Source organism: Molothrus ater, chromosome 4, assembly GCF_012460135.2.
Source record: "Molothrus ater isolate BHLD 08-10-18 breed brown headed cowbird chromosome 4, BPBGC_Mater_1.1, whole genome shotgun sequence".
Classification (NCBI taxonomy): domain Eukaryota; kingdom Metazoa; phylum Chordata; class Aves; order Passeriformes; family Icteridae; genus Molothrus; species Molothrus ater.
The window spans coordinates 2,407,708-2,433,826 of NC_050481.2; the positions used below are offsets into that span (position 1 = coordinate 2,407,708).

The following is a 26,119-nucleotide window of genomic DNA, read 5'->3' on the forward strand; positions in this document are numbered from 1 at the left end:
GGTAAAGAAGTGAGATACTCAGCACAGAACTCCTTCATACCCCAGGAATCATGTTCTTGATTTATAACAAAATGTGCAGTAGTTTAACAGTTCCATCTCATCCCTCTCATAAATCTGGTTTTATATATGTATATATATATATAAGATCCTTCTGAACTAAACTATCCATCACAATTACACATCCACATCAAAGAAAAACGCTTGGTATTTTTATTTTTCCCTTAGTTATGCTGTTCGACCTTGCACATACAGACAAACTGAGATTTTAAAGGTGACTCTGAATTAGGAATTTCAAATGTCCTTTGTGGATACAAAGAGACAGGACAGTGCACTGAAATTCTGACAGGGATCAGCACTGCACTATTCCAAATGCAGCATACACAGAACAACTCATGACAAAGGCCACCAGCTCACTCCTATTTCGTTACCAGAGGGGCCAGTGGACAATATGAACTCTCTCACAACTCTGACTTCGCAGATTTTAAAGGAAAACAAACCCCTGTCCCTCCCTCAAAAGCTGCCAAAAACGAGGAAAGGTGTTAATTAAGTTTGATGTCTGAAGTACCTGAACTCAGGTGCTTTGAATCACATACTTGGCAGCACTGCATTTTGGAAGCGTGTTCCCATTTTGCTTCCTTTTCATATTTCAAAAGAAGAAAATCAAAATTTCTCTGTGAGTTTTAATTGGTTTGAAAGACTGTTTTGTCAAGGCAAAAAATTAGGCCTAAAGTCATTTTTAAACAATGTGTCCTTTCTCAAATTAACTAAGAGAGAAGAACCATACACCAAGAGCAACAACTGAACACTTTCATGTGCATTACTCAATAAAAGACGTAACAATAAATAAAAACCACAAATTAAATGCTGACAAAGTATTTTTTGCAATACCATTATTGAGAGGGGTTTTTCTCCAATGTGTGGATTATTTTTTTTTATTTTTTGAGAACCTTGCTTTTACTTGGAAAGAAATGACATTTCTGTTTCTCCTGTGCTAGTTAGATGTGAGATAGGTGTGATGTAGGGAACCAGATCTTCTCAGAGCTCCCATTCCCAGAACAACTATCCATTTGGTTAGATTATCAATGAGTATCTCATTCCCCATGATTCATGTTTTCTATTGGTAAATAAGGATAATGATGTTAACCTACTCGGTAGTCATCTACTTTAGAATTGGACTTTCAGAAACAAAGTTATTATCACTCTTTCTCACTAAGTAATTGGTGTGCTGCCTTGGATAAAACTGACTTCATCTGCATCAGAACATGAATAAAGACTCAAATATCTTGAATATTCAGCTCTTCCAAATCTCAGCTTCAAAGGCCTATCTGGACCACTGAGATGTGAACATTATTAAGCATGCAGGCCAAGGAAGAAGAGGGAAAAAAAAAAAGCGAAAAAACCAAAAAGTAGAAGTAGCACTTAGCTTCAGTCAAAGCACTTTTCTAAGCCATTTTCATGTACACTCTCACTTTATCTGAGATAGACTTTTTGCCCAAGTGATCTTCAAAACAGGATTTAGCTGTCAGTCTGCATAGCTCAGAGGAAATACTGGTTTTCTCTGTCCCTTTATCACTGAAATTCTTCTTCTGACCTCTCTTACTCTTCTCCTTATGGACACTGAAATATTGCAGCGCTTCTGCCATAATGAACCCTCTTGGCATTCAGCTAATCTGTACTGAAAAGGTGTGAGCCAGTGTTTCACCCTGTGCCTTTGCATTAAACCCTTACCAGTTCCCTTCATAAAATACAACAGGAAAAGCCTAGTTTCTGGTTTCAGCCAGTCACCAATGTAAACTGTCCAAAAGCAGATCAAAAAATGCATTTTATAGGATATACAAGGCAGGATATTTTAATGCATTTTACAGGATAGACAAAGCAGTGCATCTACTTGGCTCCTCATCTTGGGCATTCCTCCCTGAAGTGCCTCTGAGATTCTGTGCCAATTCCATGAAAAAAAAAGGGTAATACTGTGAAGGACTCTGCTTGGGAAAGCCAAGTAGCTAGTGAGCAACCATACGAAATAAATTGATGGCACCAGTCCAAATCTTACAGGACAGGTGTCTAATCATACAATTTAAATGTACACACATGCAGAGCATTAATTGGCACCCAAGCTGGCAGTTTCACAAGGGAGGCCAAGAAATTAATCAACCATGGGAAATAAACTAACCTCATGCTTGAGAATTACTCCTACAGAACACAGCTGAAATGCAGCGTGTTCCTAAGAGGTAGAAGTGTTGTGTGAGTTATGTTTACTCTAAAACAAGCAGCAGCTTTTCTCTCAAACATTTGAGAAACCCCTCCTCTGCTTGCCAAAACACTCCTGCACTTCTTCACTTTTGTAAAGTCATTTTTTTTTCAAAAAGCTCGGATTACTAACCCAGTCAATGAAATAACTATTAAATCCACAAAAAATTAGGATCTTGAGCATCTCACTCCTTACCATTCCCTGCCAAAAGCAGATGACAGCACTTTAGTACTTCAACAGTGTTAAGGTAGGTAAGAATGTGGATATTTGTGAGGCATTTATATGTTACTTTAATGGGAAAAATATGAATCCCTTACATGCTTTTCAGCACATTTAAACCATGATTAAATCACTTTTAAGCAAACATATTTTGTGAAAAGGTGAGCTATGATCTAACTTCAAAACCCAAGAAAACATTTTATGATACGCAGAGCGGCACAGTTCAGATTTTTCACTAAATTCTACAAGATAAAGCTGTGGCAGCGTGATGGATTTTCATCCTACATGTTTTCCTGCCCAATTAATAACTGACCATGACACCACAGTTTGGATTGCAATGGACTACTACAGAATAGCTACTTGTGTGCCACAGGAGTGCTCACCAATGACAGAGGTCCTGTGCTGAACAGTAAATAGATATTCTGCCATCAGAACATGCTGCTGACTAAACCGGTGGGGAATGAGTTTTGTCTGCCACTGTGAATTACCTACTAAATATTTTCAGATGCTTTTGAAAACAAATATGATGCTGCATAGTATCAGGTAACATCTTGGGAAAATAAAACAGCCCAAACTGCTGCCAGGCTATCAAACAATGTGTTTTCCTTCAGTAATTTAGAAATAATTGATTATAGAGCATCAGAATGACCAATGCAATTGAGAAGGCATTCCTTCTATATTTCCTGTAGCCATTTGAGATCAAACAAGATTTATGCTCCTTTTTCCCCTTAAAATTCATCCCCAAAGCTCATAGCAAGAGTGAAGATTTATGTCAAAATATCTTGTCATCACTGAGGTAAAAGGGCACATTCTTTGCATTTAGGCAGCATGATTCAGCCCAAAACTTACAGGAAAAGTAGATAATATTGTGTGAAGAAGATTAAAGCAGTTTCTACAGAGATCTGTATTGAAATGTTCATCTGGGACTAGCATTAAAAAAGTGGTGCATGCAAATTATTCTCAAATCTCAGTAGCAATATATGAAATTGGTGTAGTCTGAGTTTTCGGTTCAACCTACTAATTGTGAGTAGACCAAGCCTAATTGTCAGCTTTCATTACCGACTATGTGATCACCACTGAAGATACAGAAGTTCGCAGATCACATCAGATTCTTAAATGATTTGAAATTATTTAAAAGTACAGAATAGTTTTTCTCCACTATTTGATAAAATAGAAATGTAGAAGAATTTAACCCACTAAGGATCAATGCCAAATATGAAAAGTATTCATAGTCTACTTTTAAAATGGAGGGAAAGCAAAAAGAACAGAGGCACAACAATAACAGCACAGAATGCATCTAAAAGAAAATGGCTTTCAGTTGATGTGCAACTATGTGATTATATTCCCACCATCAGTCAAATCCAGCCCCTTCTGCAGATGTTTATTCTTTTCTCTCCTGTTTGGTTATTATGGTTCATTATGTTGAGGGACTAAGCTGATTGAAATGTTCATGGAGATGACTGCTGCAGTAAAATGCGTAAAAGAGGAGAAAAAAAAAAAAACAGGAATGCAGGGAGGGCAGGAGGAGAGAGAGCTTTTTATAACTCAGTAGCCCTGATTGCTGCATCAGAAACAGTGCAAAAGAAAGGGTGGGGGGAAGCTAAATACATGGCTTTTTCAAACAATAATAAATCATACGCCATATATAGGCCAAAAATGAAAGAGGCTCTGTGTTCAGATGTAAACTTCTGGCAAGACCTGGTTTGTTGTCAGGTTCCCAGACACAAAATAGACACTCTGTTCACTTAGCATGAAGCCCTGCAAGAAGCAGGGAGCTCCAGAGACTCTTGGCTCTTCTCAAGTCTCATTAGGTCTGCATATTAATGACTTGCAGCAATAGAAAGAGGCCCTGTGGCAGCCTCCTCTTCCCCTGGTGCCTGGGTTTCCCATCGTTAAGGGCACAGTGACTACAGCAGCAGGAAAATAGGGGACATTAACAGAGCAGGAGGGTGAGGCAGCACTGCTGTGGCAGCACTGGGTCCCCTGCCCTGTGCCTCCTAAGGTGGGGGTCGGGGGGAATTCAGAAAAGGAGGACTGACAGTGTTTTGTATGACACGGTTGTAGCAAATCTTTATACGTGACAGAGCACAAAGGAAACAAGGGGAAAGGCAGCACTGTGTTGCACAAAGATGTACCAGACCTGGGGAGGCCGTGGTAGGAAAGAAAGCCCAGCATTTGTAGCTAAAATGCAGTGAGAGGGTGAGCGTGAATTCTAATGCACAGGCTCTGAACAAATGTTCCTTTCAGAAGCAAACTGACAGTATGCGAACTGAGACAGCAAGCCTTACATATGGGCATAACACTGCAATGTGTGTATTTCCTAAGTGATTCATAGCCTTTGAAAGCCTTTCTTTCCTCTGTCAAGAAAATGTATTTAATAATATCTTATTAACATGGAGACCACTTGCTTTATATGGTGCCTCAATTCGAATTAACAGACAATCCTCCAAAATTTGAAGGTATTACACATTCAGAGCACCCAACGTGTCTCCACTGATCCCCTGAAAAAAAACCCCTCACAGTCTGGCTGTCACTCAATCACTGGGTTCATTCTTTCCCTTGGGAACTCCTCCTTCACTTCTCACTGCTGTGCCAGCTGAAGTGCCTACTAAACAGAATTGCTTAATGCTTTGAGATTCTCTAAATCTGCCATAGGAGAAAATGTACTATCAAATGTACCCATAACTTTGTTTTAATGTGCAGGAAGTTTTGCTACAGTGAATGATGGAGTTTAACACACCAATTCCCATCCCCAACCACATTAATAAAATAAATTCTGCCCCGTGACCAAAAGAGGTTCAAAACTGCCTCCCGTAGCAGCAAGCTGATGTAAACCCAGTCTCCCAAAAAATAAATACGCTCACCTTATTTATGCCTCTCTTGTATTATATTCCTATAAGTAACTGTTCCTTCTAGTCTCCCTACTTAAAGATCCAATATTTCCATTCTCTTATCAGACTTACCAGAGGATTGACCTCGATTAGTGGCATCATGATCACTGTCTCCTTGCTCACTGTCTCCGTGACCACTGTCCTTAGAGCTTACTATGTCTGCTTCCTGGAATGCAGAACTAGACACAGAAACATCTTTACATTAGAATAAACATGAAAGAGGAGCTCGTAAAACATTCTTCCGCCATCACATGGCCAAACACGGCGCTGCATTACCCCCCCTCACTCCTGCACGGCTCCCACCGAGGTGCCCTGCCCGCCCTGAACAAAACAAGCAGTTTTCAGACCTCGCAAGGGCCAGCAAGGGTTATTGCCCCTCCCGGTTTTCATGCGGTCTGCAAAAGTAATTTGGTAGCATTTCCTTAAGCTGGTTAGCTGAACTTTAGCTCAGTGAGACAATGTTTTCTGGGAGACCCTACAGAAGCATGTTATTAAGTATTTGAAGCATGTTTTAGACTCGTACAAACCGGGATTTTGTTCTCTTTTCAGTCAGTTTGAAAACCAGTTTAGAAAAGCCTTAAATCGAACTTTATTTGGTGCATCTACATCCATTCGACTTCCCACTGCTTTACTACCCAGTCACATCTGTAGTAAATACATTTCTGCACAGCACTCAGACTTGCTAAAGCATGCATGAGGAAACCAAGGCTGCAGAGCTCCTACCTGTTTACTCGTCGGGGTCTGTCAACTAGATAACTGAGCTCAGCACGCTGATGCTTTGTCTAGGAGAAAACAAATTATTGGGAGATATTTTAACTCTTGATATTTCTGTAACCAGCAGCAGAGAATATACAAGGGAGCAGCTCACCATAGTCACTATAAATGGCAATGCTTAGCTGCAAGTAGGCCTCCAAAATCTGTTTCTAGAATGTAAGGGGGGAAAGAATCAGCTCTTAGTCACACAGATGGGAAGGCACAAGGGATTTTTTCTGGAGTTTTTTGAGACAAGACTCTGACGTTTTCTCACAGTGCACACTGTTGAGCATCACAAGGACTCCCACAAAAAATTAGCATAACTATTTCTAGAGTTGTGGACTGCTTAGATTGTACTGGTATTGCACCATAAGGAAAAAAAAAAACCCATACATTGAGATACCCTCAAGTTATCAAAAAAGCAGCAGAAGTCAAGAGTTTTGTAGACATTTTGAGGCAAGGGCAGTACTACAAATCAATATTAGAAATTTCACTGCAGAACTTAATGCCTTAGAAAACACCATCCAAACCACCTTTGTGAGACTGGACAGCACTCAGGTTTCAGGGTAGGAGAGAAGGTGAGGTTTTCACTAGTGTACAGGCAGAGAGGTGCTGAAAATATACATGAGCTAAGCCAGCACAAAAAGATTAATGGGGGAGTGATATGGCATGGTAAATGCTTTAGTAAAAATTCTCTACACACCAGGCAACACAATATAGGCAAGACTGCAGGGGACATTAAGTCTCAGCACACAATTTTACAGAAACTCTTTCTTGCTGCTCTTTGCAAACTTTGGGGTTATAAAGAGCTGCGCAGACAGAGTCAAGAAAAGTCAAAAACCCTAATTCACAAATTAATTAAAGCTCCTGCTAACTACAGTGATTGTCACAGTCCCAAAGGGGGTTTCCCCCAAAGCTTTAGTCACACATGAAAAGATTTCAGGACCGAAAAACACACGCGTTTAAAGCCTTCCTTCAGAGCATCCTGTGCTTACACCCCACGCCACTTCAGCCTTGTCAAGCGGAGAGATGCCGTAAAGAGCTGTAACCCCCCCCCGCGCCCATCTCCCAACCCACAGGCAATCCACTCACAGCTACCGCAGGCTCGGGGGCATCTCTGCGCCACGATGCTGCCCAGATTCCTTCAGAGGCACCGGAGGGGGGTGGGAGGGGGACTCGGGGGGAACACGCTCGGCTGCAACAGCTGCTCAGCCCGAGCGGGAGGGAGCCAGCGGTGTGCGTGTGTGTGTCTCTACCCCACAATCGCCTCTGAGACCCCCGCCTGTCGCTAAATCCCCCAAAGATGAGAAGGCAAAGCGGGGAGAGGCAGCGGACGGATTAAAGGAGAAACGAGCAGGATTGGGAATGCAAAACACCTTTCGCGACGGGAGAGGAGGAGGAGCGGGAGCTTGGGGAAGGATGCTCGGGGATGAAGTCTGCGCGGGCTGGGGGGGTGCGGGATGCCGGGGGGTGCCGGTCCTTACCTCGCTGGACAAAATGCTGCCGTTGGAGATGATGTCGGGCTGCTGGTCGGCGTAGCCGGTGACGATGGCCCCGCAGGGGTTGTGCTCGGCGTCGGTGCTGCGAGAGGGGCTACAGGGCTTGAGGAACATCAGGTCGGTCTTGGCGGACTCGGGGGTGAGGCAGACTTGGTAGCAGTAGTTCTGGTTGTGGTGGTGGGAGCCGAAGCTGCCCGACTCCTCCACCGGCACCTGCGCGGGGTTGCTGGGCACGTTGGAGCTCTGCACCAGCATGATGTCCGACTTGCTGAGCTTCTTCTTGCGGGCCCGCGCCTGCCGGCTACAGCAGGGGCAGCAGCAGCAGCAGCCCAGGCAGCAGTCGCTGGCCAGGCAGGTGTAGATATTGAGCTTCTTCTCCTTCTGACAGCGCACCGCCAGGACGATCATGGCCAGCAGGAAGATGAAGGAGACAGAGCCCAGGGCGATGATGAGGATGAGCGTGAGGTCCAGCGAGTTATCCCCGCCGGAGCGGCTGGGGCGATGCTCGCCGGAGCCTCCGCCGCCTCCCCCCGCCCCGGTGCCCGCGGCCGGGCCGCCGCCGCCCCCGGAGCGCTCTCCCGCGCCGTCCACCAGCACCACCTGCACGGCGGCGGTGGAGGAGAGCGGCGGCTGCCCGTGGTCGCGCACCTCGATGACCAGCTCGTAGGGGCGCTGCGGGTCGCGCTTGGCCGGCACCCTGCGGGCCGTCCGCAGCTCCCCGGAGCGCCAGTCCATGCGGAAGAGCCCGGCCTCGTTGCCCCGCGCGATGCTGTAGGTGAGGCGGGCGTTCTCGCCGTCGTCGGCGTCCACGGCCGCCACCCGGCTGACCAGGTAGCCCGGCTCGGCGCCGCGGGGCAGCGCCTCCCGCGCCGGGGTCCCGTTGCGGCCGGGCACGGGGCTGACGATGGCGGGGGCGTTGTCGTTCTGGTCCACCACGATGATGTGCACGGTGGCGTTGCCGGCCAGCGGCTGCGGCTCCTCGCCCGCGTCGCGGGCCTCCACCTGGAAGCTGAACTCTTTGAGCTGCTCGTAGTCGAAGGAGCGGAGGGCGTAGAGAAAGCCGTTCTCGGAGTTGATGGAGACGTAGGTGAAGACGGACATGCCCTGGATCTGGCTCTCCAGGATGGAGTAGGCGAGGCGGGCGTTGGCGCCCTGGTCGCGGTCGGTGGCGCTGACGGCGTAGATGTAGGCGCCGGGCACGTTGTTCTCGCTCACGTACACCTGGTACACGGGCTGGCTGAAGCGCGGCGCGTTGTCGTTCACGTCGCTCACCCGCACCTGGATGGACTTGCTGGTGCTGAGCGGCGGCTCGCCGCGGTCCCGGGCCACCACGGTCAGCGTGTAGGCGTCGCCGCCCGGCTGCTCGCGGTCCAGCGGCCCCTCGGTGACGATGGTGTAGTAGTTCTTGAAGGAGCTCTTGAGGCGGAAGGGCGCGTCGCCCTGCAGCAGCTCGCACTGCACCTGCCCGTTCTCCTCCGAGTCGCGGTCCGAGACGCTGAACAGGGCCACCACGGTGCCCGGCGCCGCCGCCTCGCTCACCGCCTCCTTGACGGTGGAGAAGCTGATCTCGGGCGCGTTGTCGTTGGCGTCCAGCACCCGCACCAGCACCTTGCAGTGCGCGGGCACGGCGTTGGGCCCCAGGTCCTTGGCTTGCACGTACACCTGGTACACGCTGCTCTCCTCGTAGTCCAGCTCGCCGCTCACCTCCAGGCGCCCGGTGCGCGGCGCGATGCCGAAGAGCTCCCGGGCGCGGGCCGAGATGTGGCTGCTGAAGGAGTAGATGATCTCGCCGTTCTGCCCCTCGTCGGGGTCCGTGGCGTTCAGCTGCAGCACCAGGGTGCCCGGCGGCGAGTTCTCCGGCAGCGACACGGTGTACACGGGCTGCTCGAAGGCGGGCACGTTGTCGTTGGAGTCCAGCACCCTGACGGTGAGCAGGGCGGTGCCGGTGCGCTGCTGGGGCTGCCCGCCGTCCACCGCCGTCAGCACGTAGCGGTGCACCGCCTGCTGCTCCCGGTCCAGCGGCTGGTCCAGCACCAGCTCGGCGAAGCGGTTCCCGTCGCCCTGAGTCTGCACGTCGAGGGAGAAGTAGCTGTTGGGGGTGATCTCGTAGGTGCGCAGGGAGTTGGTGCCCACGTCGGGGTCGAAGGCGCTCTCCAGCGGGAAGCGGGTGCCCGGCGTGGCGCTCTCCGAGATCTCCACGGTCAGGTCGGGCTCCGGGAAGGAGGGCGGGTTGTCGTTGATGTCCAGCACCTCGATCTCCACCCGGAACAGCTCCAGGGGGTTCTCCAGGAAGACCTCCAGGTGCAGCAGGCAGGAGGGGCTCTGCTTGCAGATCTGCTCCCGGTCGATCTTCTCGTTCACGTAGAGCACCCCGGTCTCGAGGTTAAGCTCCAGGTAAGGGCTGCGGGAGTTGGGCGCCGTCTGGAAGCGCCGAGCCGAAAGTTTTGTAATGTCCAAGCCCAGGTCCTCGGCGATATTCCCCACGAACGTGCCATGCTCCTGCTCTTCCTGCACCGTGTAATGGAGCTGGCAAAAAGCCCCCTCCACCATCCAGAGCAAGGCAAAGAGGAATAGCACAACCATCTCCAGACGGGGAAAGAGATTCCCCCCTCCCCGACACCACCGCTGCCTCCTCTTCCAAAAGCCACCTCCTCCTTCGAAAATACACAGTACAGTGTGTGTGCGTGTCTGTGTGTCTGTGTGCGCGCGTCTGTGTGTCTGTGTGTGCGCGCGCGTGCCCGCGCCTGCAAGCGTGTGGAGAGAGAGGGGGATCGGGGGAAGGGGAGGGGGAGAGGTTGGTTTGGGGGGGCTGGGGGGGAGGGTTGCTAGATACTATTTCTTCTGATTCATGTTAGGATTTTTTTTCTCCCCCATCTCCCTCCTTTTTGTTACGGGGATTATTGTTTCACACGCTGAGCAAACGAAGAAGACAGGCGTCCCCGCTTCATCTGTGATCTTCGAGATGTACGGCCAACTAAAATAGCTATTAGCCGGCTGTAGCTAGAGACACACTGTAGCCCTCTTTTATTTATTCCGAGAGTCTTGGCACTGCACCGCGGCAGCAGCAGTGGCGGCGGAGACAGCAGCAGCAGCAGCAGCAAATTCCAAGGAGGAAATTTTTGTATTTCAAGATTGTCCTCGGTTTGTCTTCCTGGTGGGAGTTGGAGGCTAGATGCTGCTGGAACAGCCGGTGGGCATGCCCTCTTTGGATGCAAGGAAAAGGCAGAAAACCGCGAAATTAAAAAAAAAAAAATTACCCGCACAAAGATTTCATATTAAAAAAAAAAAAAAAAAAAAGGCAGAGAGCAGCTTAGCTACCCAAAACTTTCATTCCCCGATGTCCCTGGTATTTCCTTTTTTTTTTTTTTAATTTAAAGATTTTAGATTTCTCTCTCCTCTGTCAAAGGTCTTTCCTTTTCTTCTCTTATTGCTACGAGTACGTTCATCATCATCACTCTGCTTTTACGGCGGTGCCGATCGCGGTGGGGATTATTATTTTTTTTTCCTCTCTTGCTGCTTTCTCGCCTAGCCCCTGTGTCTATGTGTGCCGCCGCCGCCGCTGCGCTCCCGTCCCGGCTCCGCTCCCGGCCCGGCTCCGCCGATCTCTGCCAGCAGTTTCTGAGCGGGCAGCGCTCCGCTCCGCTGTTTTTGCGCAGCGCCCGGCTCCTGCCAACCAATCGGCGCCCAGCACCGCCCCCGGGGGCGGTGTCTCATTGGCCGCGTCGCGCGTCGGGGGCGCTGCGTCACGGCTGGGCGGGGCCGCGCGCGGGCTGGGCGGGCAGAGCGGGCAGAGCGCGCGCCGGCCGCCTCAGCCCCTCAGCGCTCCCTGCCCGCTTCCCTCCTTCCTTCCCTCAATCCCTGCCTCCTTCCCTGCCTCTCTCCCCTTCCTGGGTGGTGGTTCCCCCGCCGCGGCCGCTGAATCGCCGCTCATCCCTGGCACACACACACACACACACGCAACCCGGGTAAACGTCAACAAGCCCAGCTCCTTGGAGAGGGATTTTCCACCCAGCCGCCACCAACTTTCCAGTGGAGCTTTTTTTTGGAAACTTGCGGTTGTTGTTGTTGTTCCATTCCCCTTCCCCGCCCCTTGGTGTGTTCCACAGTGGAGAGAGCGCAACTTTCCGTCATTTACCCGTGCGGTGTTTGCAGCTCCAGTCAATTTAAAGCACGGCGAGCCTGCGCCGGTATTTTCCTATTTCCATTTCGGAATTTCCGCTGGTGCAACAGGAGACCGTGAGGCGCGGTGGCAGAGGTAGAAGGAGGAATACCGCCTGTCATTGGGTGCTCAGGGTGGTGGGGCGGATATCCCTGGAGTGCGATATTCTCTCAGGGATAACCGGAGGAATCCAAGGGAAACGCTCCGGTACCGGCTGTCGGTGCTGGCTGAGAGATCCACGTCCCTAAGGCTACCGAATGAATAAATTAAAAGAATACTATAGTTATAATTCTTGCGGAGGCTTTCCCCCCCCACATGTTATTTTATTTGAAGAGCATCACAAAGCAGGGACGTGCACCTCCTGCTCTAACCCCATCGCTAATCCATCACACAGCAGCGGCTCCGTCCGCGTATCTCAATGAACTACAGGCGCGTTTTTCCTGCGGAAACAGAGGAAGCCCCATTAGGATGGAGAGGCCCGGCAGAGCTCTCCCCGAGAAGCTGAGGATGCCCCATCCTAGGAAGTATTCAAGGCCAGGCTGGACGGGGCTGGCAGCAAGCCGGTTTGGTGCAGGACGCCCCTGCCCGTGGCAGGAGGGGCTGGAGCCAGCCGGCCTTGAAGCTCCCCAGCAATTCCCAGCAATCCCAGCCGTTCTGCGATGTCCAGAGCCGGGCTCCAGCGCCCGGAGCCGCGGGCGCGCCCCCGCCCCGCCCCTCCCCCGGCGGCGCGGCCGCTGTGGCGGGCGGCGGGCGCCCCCCAGCGCCTCCAGCGCCGCACTGCGCCCGCCAGCGCCGCCGCCGCCCCGCGGGGCACTCAGCGCGCTCCGCTCCGCTCCGGGACCCGCTCCGGGACCCGGCCCCGGCCCTGCCGCCGCTCTCCGCCCAGCCCCGCGCTCCCCTGGCCGGCTGTGAGGCCGCGGCAGCCGGCGCGGCAGGCAGGGAGATGCCCACTCTCCCCCAAACTGCATCCTGTTCTCCCCTTCTGCCTGGCTCCCTACCCACCCCCGGGCTCTGTGGCGGGGTGATTCCAGTGGGTGCTTTGCAGACAAATTGAAAAAATTTTTTTCAGAGTGGCCCGGCTGCTGGCGCTGCCCGTGGGATGCGGACGGGGAGCTCGCTGCTTTGCCTTCCCGTGCAGAAGCGCCGCCGCTCACCTGCCCGCCCGCTGCCGCCAGCCCCGGGCGCGGCCAGCGGAGATCCTGCCTCTCCTGCCTTCCTGCGGGAACGACCCGTGGATGCCCATAGGGGAGCGGCCGCTGCCCGGCACTGAACGCCACCCGGGGCAGTTCTAGCCCTTCTCTCCCCGCCGCCGAAGCCCCCGGAGCGGCCACGTCTCCTGCCTTCGAGGAACGCGGGCGAAACCCGGGAGACCGAGCCCGCCCGTGTCCGTGTCCGTGTCTGTGTCCGTGTCCGCCTGTGCGGGCGGGAGGAAGCCCCGGAGGTAGGGCTGGGAGGGGGGCACACATCCCCGGGCTCGGGGCGCTCCCGAGGCGCGACACCCACGCGAGGCTCCTGCGGAGACGGCGTGATGCGGGGGGCAGCAGCAGCAGCCAGCGGGGAACACACACATATTTATATCCACACACGTGTATAGGCGCGGGGGGAGCCGCCTCCCGCCCTCCCGGGGGGCCCGCAGCCCGGGGATCCGAGCTGCCCCCGCGATTCCAAGCGCAGCCGGGTCTCCATTTTGGGAATCCGGCGGGGATCCGCGGCCGCCCTCCCGCTGATGCCGAGTGACAGATCGCACTTAGGCGATACATGAACGAGAAAATGATTTATGAATTTTCGCGACGGTCTGAGCCGATGAAGGCGACATGAATTATCCATCCTAATGTGCAATATATCATTTTCTGATAACGCTGGGTTGGCCCTAACGCTGCGCGCTGCTCCCTTCGATAGCAGGTATCGATTCGGCACAGTCCGAGCGCCGGCTCCCCGCCGGACACGTACCTCCTGCAGCACCAGCTGAGACCTGTGTATTTACCTCTTCCTAAAGCCCAGGGCTATGGACAGACCTCTGACACCGTGGCCTTTAGTTTTTCCATCTGGCATCATTTAATTTGGCAATTACTTTGCCGAATGAAGACTGATCTTTGGTATCACTGCGTTTCAGTCTGTGCTGTGATTTGGAGATGGAGAGAGTGGATGCCAGGTTTGTAAATGCTCCGTGCTGATGGGGATGGCACCTGGGTGAGTCAAACCTTTCTCCCCTGCCAAATCCTCCTTGGCACCCCGAGTACAACGGGGCACTTTCTAACAAGGAGAACAGATGCTAAATCATACTTCTGCTCACACAGAGCTTCCCTGGCACCTCCATTTACCAAACCTCAAGGATCATTTTAAAGACAAAATTTTTGCTTTTAACTCATACACAGCAGGAAGGTGAATCATCCACACACAAAACTGAATGCATGTGCATAAGAGGGGGAAGAGTTGTCAGGTCTGGAGGGTGCTCAGCCCCAGGTCCAGCCTGTTCTGGTGCCCCAGGGCCAGGGCATCCCCTCTGCCCCAGCCGAGTTCTTTTGCCCTTCATCACAGAGCTGCAGTGAAGTCATGGTGACATAAACTATGAACGATCCCAATTATTTATCTAAATGGTTCCAAGTCTAAAATATCACTTTCACATTGAGAAGGACAAGAAAGTTCTGGCCTTCCATGAGACAAAAAAGCAGAGATGGGGAAGATGGAGATAAAGGATTAATGTGTTCATTTGGAGTAGAGCATTAAATTAGTGATTACTGGGGAAAGGGTGAGGAAATGCTTCATTTCTCATTAGCCAAGTACAGTTTTTCCATTGCTCAGACACAAAAGGAGTCACATGTATAAGAAAACATCTAAATGCTGTGTTCTGGAATAAACAATTGCTATCCTAACCTGCACAATCATATTTTTGGTTGTAGAAAGCTAATCCACATAGTTTAGTTGAGTCACCAAAATGGATGTTCAGGTTCTATTTTAGGTTCAGTCTTAGTTTCAAGCTGGGGAACACTGTGGCCTCTTTACTATCTGGATGTTAAAAACACATCAAGAATTGGCCTCCCTTGTCCCTCAAAGGTCCTAGATTGTTATTCTTTGTTTTAATATGAATTATCTTGGTTAAAAAAAAAAATTACAAAACCCACCCAGGTTTTCCATCAAGGAAATGACAGGTCATGATGCAACAAAGATTACTGGAATCAGTGATAGGATTTGGATTGTAAATAAGAAACAAAAGGTGCTATGGTTAGAAAAAGCCTGCTTCCTAAGAGGAAGATGTATATGTACTACTGATGGGGCCATAGGATGAAATCCTGCTTCAAAGCAAGGTCGATACAGAACAATTTCTCAAATTAACTAAGAGGCCTGGTTAAGGTATCAGAGGGGAAGGTTCACTGCCACCACTCCCTCAATGGATTTCTCTCTTAATTGCCAATGAGGAGACAAAACAGGAAGGCTAGACAATCTGGCTAATCAATAAAAAAAGCCTGTCTTCATGTTTGCCTCGGGAGCACTCTGTATGTCAGATCGATGTGGAAGCCACCAAAGTTCTTGCAGGGGTCACCAGTGATTAAGACATTTTCTGATGTTTTTTAAACAACCCCAGAGACAAGCATCTGCCACAAGGTTGAAGACAGAAGCAGAACTAGAGATACAACGTTAATCATCACCTTCACACTTCTGGGAGTGCTCCTGGTGATGAAAACAGTTCCTTGTATTTATGACCTCAGACAGCTGTTTTAATAAGTGATGATCAAATATGACTTCATTACATGCTCTGTGCTCCACCAGTCATCAGATATGATGGAGCCTCTCCAGGAGGTGCCAGGAGTCTAGAACAGAATGACAGTGGATGCATCCTACAGGATGCAGCTTCTGCCTCCTTTTCTTTGCCTGCTCCCAAACATTCAATACACATTTCAGGGAGACTAAACTCAAGCAGCAAGAAGCTGTTCAGTGTGAAACAGTAGATTGGTACAGCCTGCTGCTATTATCCTGCCTTCTCCAGCTTTCAGAGTCTATCATAATGTTTATCACAAAGAGGAAAAAAAAATCTCAGCCTGTTTCAATGACTTGTGATTTTAGCTGATTCAAGTCTGCATTGAAATAAATAGAATAAAACAATTTTTTTTTCCACAGTTAAGCTCTGAATGTTTTCTATCAGTCAGGCCTTTTACAGTGTCCTGATCAGAGCAGCCAAGGTCCTGGTCACTTCAAAAGAGTTGTTTCTGTATGCATGGCTATACACTAACAATTGGCCTGATTCCTATAATCTTGTCTCATGTCCCATTACTATTAATGTAATAGCCACAAATTTGGCAATTTTTAACTCCACTTTTATTGTCGTGCTGCAGATACAATACAAACAAATGAGAATGACTTTATACAAGGTGATCAGTCAAAAATACTGAATTTTATCTGTTTACTTGCAGAAAAGAGGTGACATATGTATCTAACATCACAGAAGATATTTCTTAACAAAAGATTTTCCAATAAGGCAAATTTCTTACCATCTAGCTAGAATTTTCAGAAAGATAGTTTAATCCATATATAGAAACCCGGTACTGAATCAGATGAAAAGCAAAATATGATCACATTGATCAGGACAGGCATAATATTTTTTTCTCTATAAATTTTTTTATGGTATTGCTCAATCAGCTGCACTCATTTCCTTGAACTTCATCAAAATACAGTTGACCTGTATCTGAATTCAACCAATGTTGCTAAGCTTGAATGATTACCAGAGCATATGAGGACAAAAACTACAGTGGAAAACTCCAGTTGTTTGAGACTCTGTTAAGCTTCTTATAATACACTCAAAGCCATAGGTAGATGTAGTTGTTCATGATAAAGAAAATTGCACTGTTGATTTTCTTTTCAGCAGCAAGTTCAAACCTTGAACTAAACCACAATTTGTTTTGAGGTTGAGCTTAAAAGCAGTAGTTCAAACACAAAACTTCTATTCTTAGACATAACACTCTGGTGCTAGGCAGAATAAATACAAAAAAGCCCTAAACTCTAGATTGTTTGCCCAGAAGAATTTGCATTCTTGGGCCTCAGTGATCCATGTATATATAATTTCCAGCATAATTCTATCATTTGAGTCATCATGCCAACTATGAAGCAGATAACAATAGCACCAACTAGGAAGGATGAGGAACAAGATGACAAAAGTGATGTTATAATTATGTAATCACTTAGGAAGAGTGTGCACTTCTGTATTTTTGTACGTATTCTAGGTGGAGCTACTTGCACTACCAATATTCAAGACTGTATTTTTTGAGGCTTCCTGCTGCGGTGCTGGGGTGATGAGTTTGCCCGGCTCACGTTCAGCCCCGATCAGCGGCGAAGGGGCGCTTGAGGAGCCCGGAGCTCCTATCGCGCCTATGGGTCCCGATGAGATCCACGATGCGAGAGCAAGGAGGGCGGCAGACGCAGGGAGGCGCAGGCAAGGAAAGGAGGACTCAGCCTTCAGGAAGGGTTGGCAGGTTTATTGGAGGAAGGTCGAAGGGGGAGAAAAAGCAGGGTGGAGGGAGAAGGACTGAGCCCCGAACTGAGGGCAAATGACAGCTTATAAGGGAAGGGGGAGGGCCTGGGAGGGGCAACACGACGGCAAATGAGGGTATGAAAAAACTGATACATAGTTTGATGAACGTATGAGGCTAACAAATCAGCAAAAAACTGGGGAGGGGTCCCTGCCCTTGCCCAATCACTTGACACCCTGGGGAGAAGGTTCTAGAAGGAAAGGCAGGGCTGCCAAGTGATGGACAAAGGCCAGGGGTGGGGACAACAAGACACATCTGATGGATAGGGGAGGGGAAACATGATAGACAAATAACGATAAGAAATTGGGGATTTCCAGGGAAAGAGGGGGAAACTATTCAGGATGAACCAGACCAAATCAAACAACGTTACATCACACACCACCACATCTCCCCCTTTCGCAAACAACAAAAAAGAAAGGGGGGACGGGGGGACTAACTTATTATAAGTATCTGAGTTTATGTTCTCAAGGTTCGAATTCGCTGTCCTCATAGGGCAGTTCTTGGTCTACAGGCTCCATGCTATCTCCTTCGTCAGGGTCCTCCCAAGAGTTTTCTTCTGGTGAGTTAGGGGGTGCTTGGAGTCGGAGGACTTCCGGAGAGGAGAGGGCTCGGTTAATAAAGTTTTTCAGTACTTTCCATAGTATTGAGGCAGCGAGCAACACAAATATAAGTGAAAAACATAAATAAACGATTGGCTTCAGGATGGCCACTACCCAGTTTGAAAACCCCCACCCGCGGAACATGTCCCCCAGCCAGTCGGTAGTTTGCGCTTTAATATTTTCAAGATGATTTTGCATGCGCTCAATGGAGACTCTCGCGTCTTCAGCCCTGGATGAGAGGTTGAAGCAGCAGAGACCTTCAAACTCCTCGCACTTGTGCTGGTGTAACAGGAGGAGGAAATCGATGGCGGCTCTGTTTTGGAGCGTGGCTTGCCTCGTGACTTTCTCATCATAAAGGAGGTCCGTTAGGGCGGCTGACGTAAGATTGGCCTGTTTTACAACCCAACACTCTAGGCGGCCCAATTCGCCTAGTGACTTAGCGATCGCTACCCAAGGGAGTAAAACTGTGAGGGCAGTCGCTTTTGTACGGTCCCAATGTTCAATCACAGAGTCGCAGCCTTCATCTAGATTCTTTAGATCTCTTTTGGTACGTACCGAATTGAAGGTCGAGTTGAGGCTTGCGCTTTTATTTTGCCAATCCATAATATGGGTCAGGTTGGGTGTAAACAGGGACAGCCGGCCTAATGCACATGGTCCCCCGATAGGATTAGATGGGATTCCCGCCCAAGCTCGGTTTCCGCAAATTAAGAACAAACCATGGGGAAGGGTCACTGCTTTGTCATTCGGGGAGGTGGCTAGAGGGATTTTTTCAATGCGTTTGCACCATTGGTTCGGGAGATAGGAGGCATTGGAGGGGTTCAACAAGGTCAGAGTGCGTGGATACTGGAGTGAGGCAGAGGGGGGGTGTTGGGAACCCGGGGCTTCTCTAAAATATAGAGGATTACCGGGGCTGGGGATATATCGAAAAATGAGGCAAACTGGGGCAAGTGCAGAGCCGAGCAAATGGAGCTCTGGAGGGTTCACCTCAAGAGTAGGTTGTAAGCGGAGGTGGTCTCTCCAGGCGTTCCAAAAAGCAGTGGGGGATTCCGGGGTAGTTCTGAAGGAGTAAATATAATTGAAAGGGGAGGGAAGCTGGGAAGGGGGGAGCGGGATCCCCACGAGGCAAGACGCCATCGGGTCTTCTGCTGCCGCCGTGTTCAGGCAAAGGTGATCTTGCCCCAGGGCTTCCGCGAGAGTCCGCCAAACATTAGGTTTCGGCTGGGGGAGAGTCCATGCAGAGCAGCTGGTGGTGAGCGTGGCCCAAAGGAGGTAGGTGGCAACTAGGTGTGTCTGGGACCGTGCCATACCTGAAAAACTAAAAAGAGGCAGCATCAGGGAAGGAGAACTGGGTTTTAAGAAACGTGAACTAAATATTCAAATGGTTCTGGCTCACCACTGAATAAAAAACAGATAGGCGGAAGAAGGGGGTCAGGGGGCTTCCTTCGGCGCCTCCAACTGGCGACACGGACTTGTTGCTCTTTCGCCCGGTGTTTCGCTTCCCTGGGCACAAAAGGCCGAACCCACTTTGAGGGCACCCACTTGGGACCAGAAGGAGTGAGGACGCAAGCGTACCCTCTCCCCCAGGTCACCAAGTCAAAGGGCCCCTGGGTCTGCCAAGTCTCCGGGTCCTTGATGAGGACCGGAGGCTTGGCTGTAGGTTGCAGCGCGTTGTGGCTCCCGAAGTGTCTAACCATGGGCGGGTTCAGGCTCTCAAAGGAACAGTTCAAAAAATTCAAAGTGAACATCGCCCTTGAGAGTCTGATGTGAGGGGGCTCTACCTTTGTGGTGGATTTCTGGTGTTCTAAAGTTTTCTTAAGGCTTTGGTGAGCCCTCTCTATCATGGCTTGGCCTGTCGGGGAATAGGGGATGCCTGTTCGATGTTCTATTCCCCATTGCTGCAGGAACTGGCGCAGTTCCCTGGACTTGTACGCAGGCCCATTATCAGTTTTGAGCAGCCTAGGGATGCCCAGAACAGCAAATGCCTGAAGTAGGTGTTTTTCGACATCTGCTGCCCTTTCCCCCGTGTGGGCGGAGGCGAATACTGCGCCGGAGAAAGTGTCTATCGAGACATGAACAAAGCTCAACCGGCCAAAGGAGGGAACATGAGTGACATCTGTTTGCCACACTTCACAGCTCGAAAGTCCTCTAGGATTTGCCCCCAGGCCCAATGATGGAAGCTGGTGGGACTGGCACTGGGGACATGTCGCCACGATAGCTTTGGCCTGTTCGCGCGTCAGATTGAACTGGCGAACAAGGCCAGGCGCGTTTTGGTGGAACAGCTGGTGGCTTAGTTTGGCCTGACCGAAGCGATCAGGGAGCGGGGCCACCTGAACAGGAGCGGCAAGGGCATCAGCGCGCCTGTTGCCCTCCGCAATGAACCCCGGCAAGTCGGTGTGCGACCTTACGTGCATTACGTAGAAGGGCTGCTCTCGGTGGGAGACTAAATTTACAATTTTGGAGAGTAGCTCGAAAAGACGAACATTCGAGACGTCCTGGAGGATTGCTCCCTCCGCTCTGGACACTACACCGGCTACATATGCCGAATCAGTTACTAAATTGAATGGCTCAGAGAACCTCTCAAAAGCCCGGACGACTGCATCTAACTCAGCCACTTGTGGCGATCCTTCCACCACAGTGATGTCTGCCTCCCACCGCTGAGTTTGAGGATCCCGCCAAGTCATCACTGACTTGTGGGATGCTCCAGATGCGTCAGTGAAAACGGTCAGGGCATCGAGGGGTCTCTTGCTCTGTACTGACTTGATGGTAAAAATAAATTCTTGATTAAACAATTTATGGGCCGGCCGATCTATCGTAATTTGGCCCGTGTAGCTGTCCAAAGCTAGTTGTAAAAGTTCGTTCGTCTGAAGGACGTTCTCAAACATTGTTAATTTGAGGTGGCCCGTGCCAAATTTAATGGGAAGATGAATGCACGTCAAGTCCTCACCTGCCAGCTCCCTGATCCGTGATCTCGCTTTCCGGATCAGGTCAGCCACCAGCTCCAGTGGCGATGTCATTCTCTTGGACCTGTGGTGGCTCAGGAATACCCACTCTATAATCAAGAGAGGGTCCTTCGCCCCGCGGTCCTTGCTCTTCCCGATGACTCCGTCCCACTGGAAGAGCATGCCGTGAAGGTGTGGCAGTTTTCCCAAAACAATAAAACGGAATGGCAGGCCCGGTTGGTACCGGTGGGCCTGCCTGGCCGAGATTAAACTCTGAATTTTCTCCAGAGCGGTTTTGGCCTCCGGGGTGAGGGTCCTGGGAGAACTCAGCTCCTCTCCCCCCTTCAACAAATTGAAGAGAGGGGTTAGGTCTTCCGTGGGAATACCCAACCAAGGTCTCACCCAATTTAAAGAACCACACAGTTGGTGGGCATCTGCTAGGCTTCGGATATTGCTTTTTATTGCCAATTTTTGCGGAACAATGGTCCGCTTGGTAATTTCAAGGCCGAGGTACCGCCAGGGTGGCATCCTTTGAATCTTTTCCTGCGCCAGCTCAAACCCTGCAGCAACCAACGCAGTGGTTGTTAGGTCAAGCGCATGAGCCAACAGGTCGTCGTCTGGCGCACAAATCAAAATGTCATCCATATAATGATGGATGACGGCTGACTCCACAGCTGCACGAACAGGGGTCAGCAGGGAAGCGACGTACCATTGGCAGATCACCGGGCTGCACTTTAAGCCTTGTGGCAATACTGTCCAATGGTAGCGCTTGCCTGGGGCTTCACGGTTGATGGATGGAACCGTGAAGGCGAAGCGCGGCGCGTCATCGGGGTGTAGGGGAATTTGGAAAAAACAATCTTTTATGTCAACAACTGCCAAATTCCAATCTTTAGGGAGCATCGCAGGGGACGGCATCCCTGGTTGGAGGGGTCCCATATCTTTAATAACTGCATTAATTTGACGGAGGTCATGCAGGAGTCGCCATTTGTCTTTGTTGGGCTTTTTAATGACAAAGATGGGAGAGTTCCAAGGCGACATGGACTCTACTAAATGCCCTTTCTGTAGTTGTTCCTGCACGAGCTCGTTGAGCGCCGCTAATTTTTGTTTGTTTAGCGGCCACTGCGCCACCTGTACTGGTTCATCCGAAAGCCAATCCAGCTTCCAGGTGGGGCGCTCAGCAGTGGTCGCTGCCCGAAAAACCTGGGGAGCCACTGGTAGGTCAATTCGGGCTCCCCACTGGGCCAAGAGATCCCTCCCCCACAGGGGTTCCGTATAATCTAATACAAACGGACGAACAGAAGCCAATTGTCCGTCGGGCCCCGTAATTTGTACGATGCCTTTCGATTGCCTCGCCAATTGAAGCCCTCCTACACCTCTGATGTGGCCAGGGACGCTTTGCAGTTCCCAACGCGACGGCCAATCCCGAGAGGGAATAACCGTGACGTCTGCCCCTGTGTCCAGCAAGCCGCGTAGTGCGACTTGCTCTCCCCCCTTTTTTAATTTACAAATAAGTTTGGGCTTTTCATGCCCAAGGGCTTGAGCCCAGGCTACTGTAGGTATGTTTGAGGCCTGGGCCGCTGATTGAGGTTTTATAGATGGTAAAGTGGAAACAGTGGATGGTCGTGGCACGACGAAGAATTGGGCTATTATCTGCCCCTTCGGTAGGAAGAGCGGGGGGTGGACACAATGCAGCATGAGTGAGATTTGTTCCGAGCCAGCGGGAAGCAGGCTCGGGACAATACTCACTTCTGGTGGGGTCGCCTTTGTGTCGCCTAGGACGAGGAGACTGTGGCTTTGACGTTCCCAGTTTGTTAGACCCTCCGGGAGGACAGCAACGTGGTGGAAACCGGCGGAACGGAGATGTAATGGTTCCGCAAGCTGCAACCTACGGGAGGAAACACAGGATGAAAGAGCATGAGTATTAATAGGTGGCTGTGTCAGTCCGGTATGAAAGTCAAGTCCAGTTGGAGGCATTATCTCACTGTTCTCCCTCTTCTCCCGCCAGGACGGATGGTGTGAACAGGCCTCCGCATTTGTGTCCTGGCGCAGGGGGCCGCTGCGCTGTTTAATTAGTTTTTTTGAACAGTTTGCCCGTGGGTCCCCTGCACGGACTTTTTAAACTCATAAAATTGTTGTTTGAGGGGACATGCGGGCATCCAGTGCCCCAGCTTCCCACACAGATGGCACGGTGTGGCTGGAGGCTTGGGCACCGGGGCTGATGTTGGTGGCAGTGGCTGCGCGGTAGTGGGACAGACGTCGGTGGTAAATGGGGGCTCCTCGACGGCGGCGGCGGCAGGACGAAAAGGTGTCTTCAGACGGGCGGCTGCGGCAGGTGGTGGTCCGGTACCTGATGGAACTAATACCTTTTTCCCACACACCAAAAGCATGTCCCGCAGGGTGGGAGCTGGCTCCAGAGGGAGGCTGTTGATTGCATCTTTGCAAGCCGAGTTGGCATTGAGGAATGCCATCTCTTTTAACAGCTCGGCTTGCAAGTGTTCTCCTTCAACCTGATAGTTAATGGACTTTCGGAGCCGCTCCACAAACTCGAGGAATGGTTCCTCGGCACCCTGCAGGACTTTGGCATATGGGACCTGGGGTGTGGCCGCTCGCAACCCCAAGAAAGCTTTCTCAGCCGCCCGGGCAGTTTGCTGCAGAACCTCCACGGGTATGGCTCTGGCTTGGGTTGCTCCGTCACTCCAGTTCCCCGTCCCAAGCATATGGTCAATGGAAATGACATCCCCATCTACACTCGTCCGGGAGTTCGGGGAATCCCATAGGGACGGGAGCACCTTCAAGGCTTCCTTTCTCCACGCTGCCTCCCAGAGCACTTGCTCGGTCGAATTGAGGAGGCAGCGGAAGACTCGGCGGAGGTCGGCAGGTGTAATGACCGACTCCGCCAGGACGGCCTGAAGGAGTCCCCGAAAATATTCGGAGTCCCTCCCGAACTCTTTCTGTGCTTTGCACAGCTCCTTCATGGACGAGTGAGAGAAGGGGACCCATTGAGCCAGGGTTGTCCCATCTCCCGCGGGATGAAAAACGACCGGGGCTGCTGATGGGACTGCAGACAGCTCCGGTCCCCGGCTCGGGACCCCCCCCCCGCTAGCCCCCAGAGCGTGGGAACCGGAAGGGAGGGCGTGGGAACCGGGAGCGGGGGAGGGAGGGTCCCGGCGTGGGAACTGGAGGGAGGGTTCTGCAGCAAAGTGCCTCCCCTTGTGGGAGGGGCCACATGACGTCGTTGCGGAGGCGGGGGGTGGTGGGAGAGGAGGGGAAGGGGGAGGAGTTGCAGGGGGTGAAGGCGGGGGAGGAGGGGGAGGAGTTTCGGGAGCAGGGGGCGGAGGAGGAGGGGGGGGAGAAGGGGGAGGGGGAAGGGGAGGGGACGTGGGAGGAACCCGCGAGGGGGGAAGGGGAGGGATTTGGGGGGGGGCCCGGGAAGGAGTGGGGGAACTCTGGGAAGGAGAAGGGGGTTTTTTAGGATTGAACACGCGGTCCCCTCCATTTTGGGATGATTTGACGCCATCTTGGCGAGAGGACCGCGGAGAACTGAAACGAACCTTGGGTTTAACAACTGGGGTCGAGGGGGTGCGGAAAGAGGGAGCAGGAACAGTCTCCTCCGGAGGTTGGCCAGACCTTCGGAGGCTCGGGGACCGGGTCGCCCGCGAGGAACTTAGGGACGGGTGTCTCCCTGGCGCGGGGCTGTCGCGGGCTGCTCCCCGCAGGGACTCGGTTCGGGAAGGAGGGCGCGAGGAACGAAGGGCAGGCGCATGGGGACGGGGAGAACTGGGGTATAACTGGGGGTCCGCTGGCTGAGTCCGGGAGGAGGGTTTAACAGTGAGGGCAGAAATCAAAAGGGATATTAAACAAAAATGGCTCTGAAAGGATTTGCCGCCAGCTTGGATCTCTCTCTGAAGGCGGGATTGGACTCGCCTCAGGAATTTGGGATCTCGGACTGACTCGGCATTTAAATCGGGGTAGGTACGGGTCAGCCAGCGGACTAAACTTTTAACTTCCCTTTTGTTAAACTTATAATTCCCACCCCCCAGGGTACCCACAACTTGGTAAAAAACCCCTTTCTGAGTGGCCGACAGTTTAGCACCCATATTTGCAGATGGAATACGCAGGGGTCAGCCACTCGCTCTACCGCTAGCAACAGGGAAATCAAAAGGAATCTAAAATAAAACTAAACGGGGTCCCCACTGACCCTGACCTCCCCCTCCCACTGGCCGAGGAGAGGACCGGGATGCCTATGCCAGGTTTTCCGTGAGGTCAGGTGGTGGGCTGTACAACACAGCCAAGAGACTCACCCGTCAGGGGGACGAACCAAGGCTGCTGCTAGCGGGAGCTGCCTGCGCCGAAGGCGGCCTCTTTAGGGTGCACTGAGAGGGTGTCGCCTTCTTCTCTCCGGAGCACCGCACCTCCCGAAACGAGGGCGTGCTACACGGAGAGCGGTGAGTCGCCCAAAGGATTAGAGCAATCCAACCCGCGCGTCGCGGGACTCCTGCTCCGAGATGCAGTCCTCCGAACGGTGTTCAGGATCGCAGACTGCCTCAGATGCAGGGGTCTTCACGCCCCACGTTGGGCGCCAAACTGCTGCGGTGCTGGGGTGATGAGTTTGCCCGGCTCACGTTCAGCCCCGATCAGCGGCGAAGGGGCGCTTGAGGAGCCCGGAGCTCCTATCGCGCCTATGGGTCCCGATGAGATCCACGATGCGAGAGCAAGGAGGGCGGCAGACGCAGGGAGGCGCAGGCAAGGAAAGGAGGACTCAGCCTTCAGGAAGGGTTGGCAGGTTTATTGGAGGAAGGTCGAAGGGGGAGAAAAAGCAGGGTGGAGGGAGAAGGACTGAGCCCCGAACTGAGGGCAAATGACAGCTTATAAGGGAAGGGGGAGGGCCTGGGAGGGGCAACACGACGGCAAATGAGGGTATGAAAAAACTGATACATAGTTTGATGAACGTATGAGGCTAACAAATCAGCAAAAAACTGGGGAGGGGTCCCTGCCCTTGCCCAATCACTTGACACCCTGGGGAGAAGGTTCTAGAAGGAAAGGCAGGGCTGCCAAGTGATGGACAAAGGCCAGGGGTGGGGACAACAAGACACATCTGATGGATAGGGGAGGGGAAACATGATAGACAAATAACGATAAGAAATTGGGGATTTCCAGGGAAAGAGGGGGAAACTATTCAGGATGAACCAGACCAAATCAAACAACGTTACATCACACACCACCACAGCTTCCCTTTGTAAGATCATATGCTCAGGTGCTTGCTTTTTCTCCTCAAATTGCATCTGTCTAG

The 26,119-nt window shown here is 51.4% G+C and overlaps 2 protein-coding genes across 4 annotated transcripts in view; both read right to left on the reverse strand.

Moving 5' to 3' along the window:
• Positions 1-11,045, reverse strand: part of PCDH10 (protocadherin 10) — a 34,235-nt gene extending 23,190 nt beyond the window's left edge. For all 3 annotated transcript variants that reach the window (XM_036382350.2, XM_036382348.2, XM_036382346.2), the window contains exons 1-3: positions 7,596-11,045; positions 6,082-6,140; positions 5,431-5,537 (exon numbers count right to left, since the gene is read on the reverse strand). In XM_036382350.2, coding sequence (XP_036238243.1) covers positions 5,431-5,537; positions 6,082-6,140; positions 7,596-10,193 — 2,764 coding nt within the window. In that variant the 5' untranslated portion in view covers positions 10,194-11,045. The remainder of the gene's footprint in view (positions 1-5,430; positions 5,538-6,081; positions 6,141-7,595) is intronic.
• A 1,007-nt stretch (positions 11,046-12,052) lies between these two features.
• On the reverse strand, positions 12,053-13,529 carry LOC129046663 (translation initiation factor IF-2-like). Its single transcript, XM_054514593.1, has 2 exons — positions 12,924-13,529; positions 12,053-12,209 (listed from the first exon to the last, which is right to left on the reverse strand). Exons 1-2 carry the CDS (start codon positions 13,527-13,529, stop codon positions 12,156-12,158), a joined length of 660 nt encoding a protein of 219 aa, XP_054370568.1. The 3' UTR covers positions 12,053-12,155.
• Positions 13,530-26,119: the final 12,590 nt, after the last annotated feature.

Bases quoted from the DNA above. Each gene is read 5' to 3' on its own strand.
- LOC129046663 (XM_054514593.1), bottom strand. From the start codon at position 13,529: ATGTATCGCCTAAGTGCGATCTGTCACTCGGCATCAGCGGGAGGGCGG. The intron at 12,210-12,923 runs GTGAGCGGCGGC...CTGTTTCCGCAG, and splicing joins TGGCGGCAGCGGGCGGGCAG to GAAAAACGCGCCTGTAGTTC.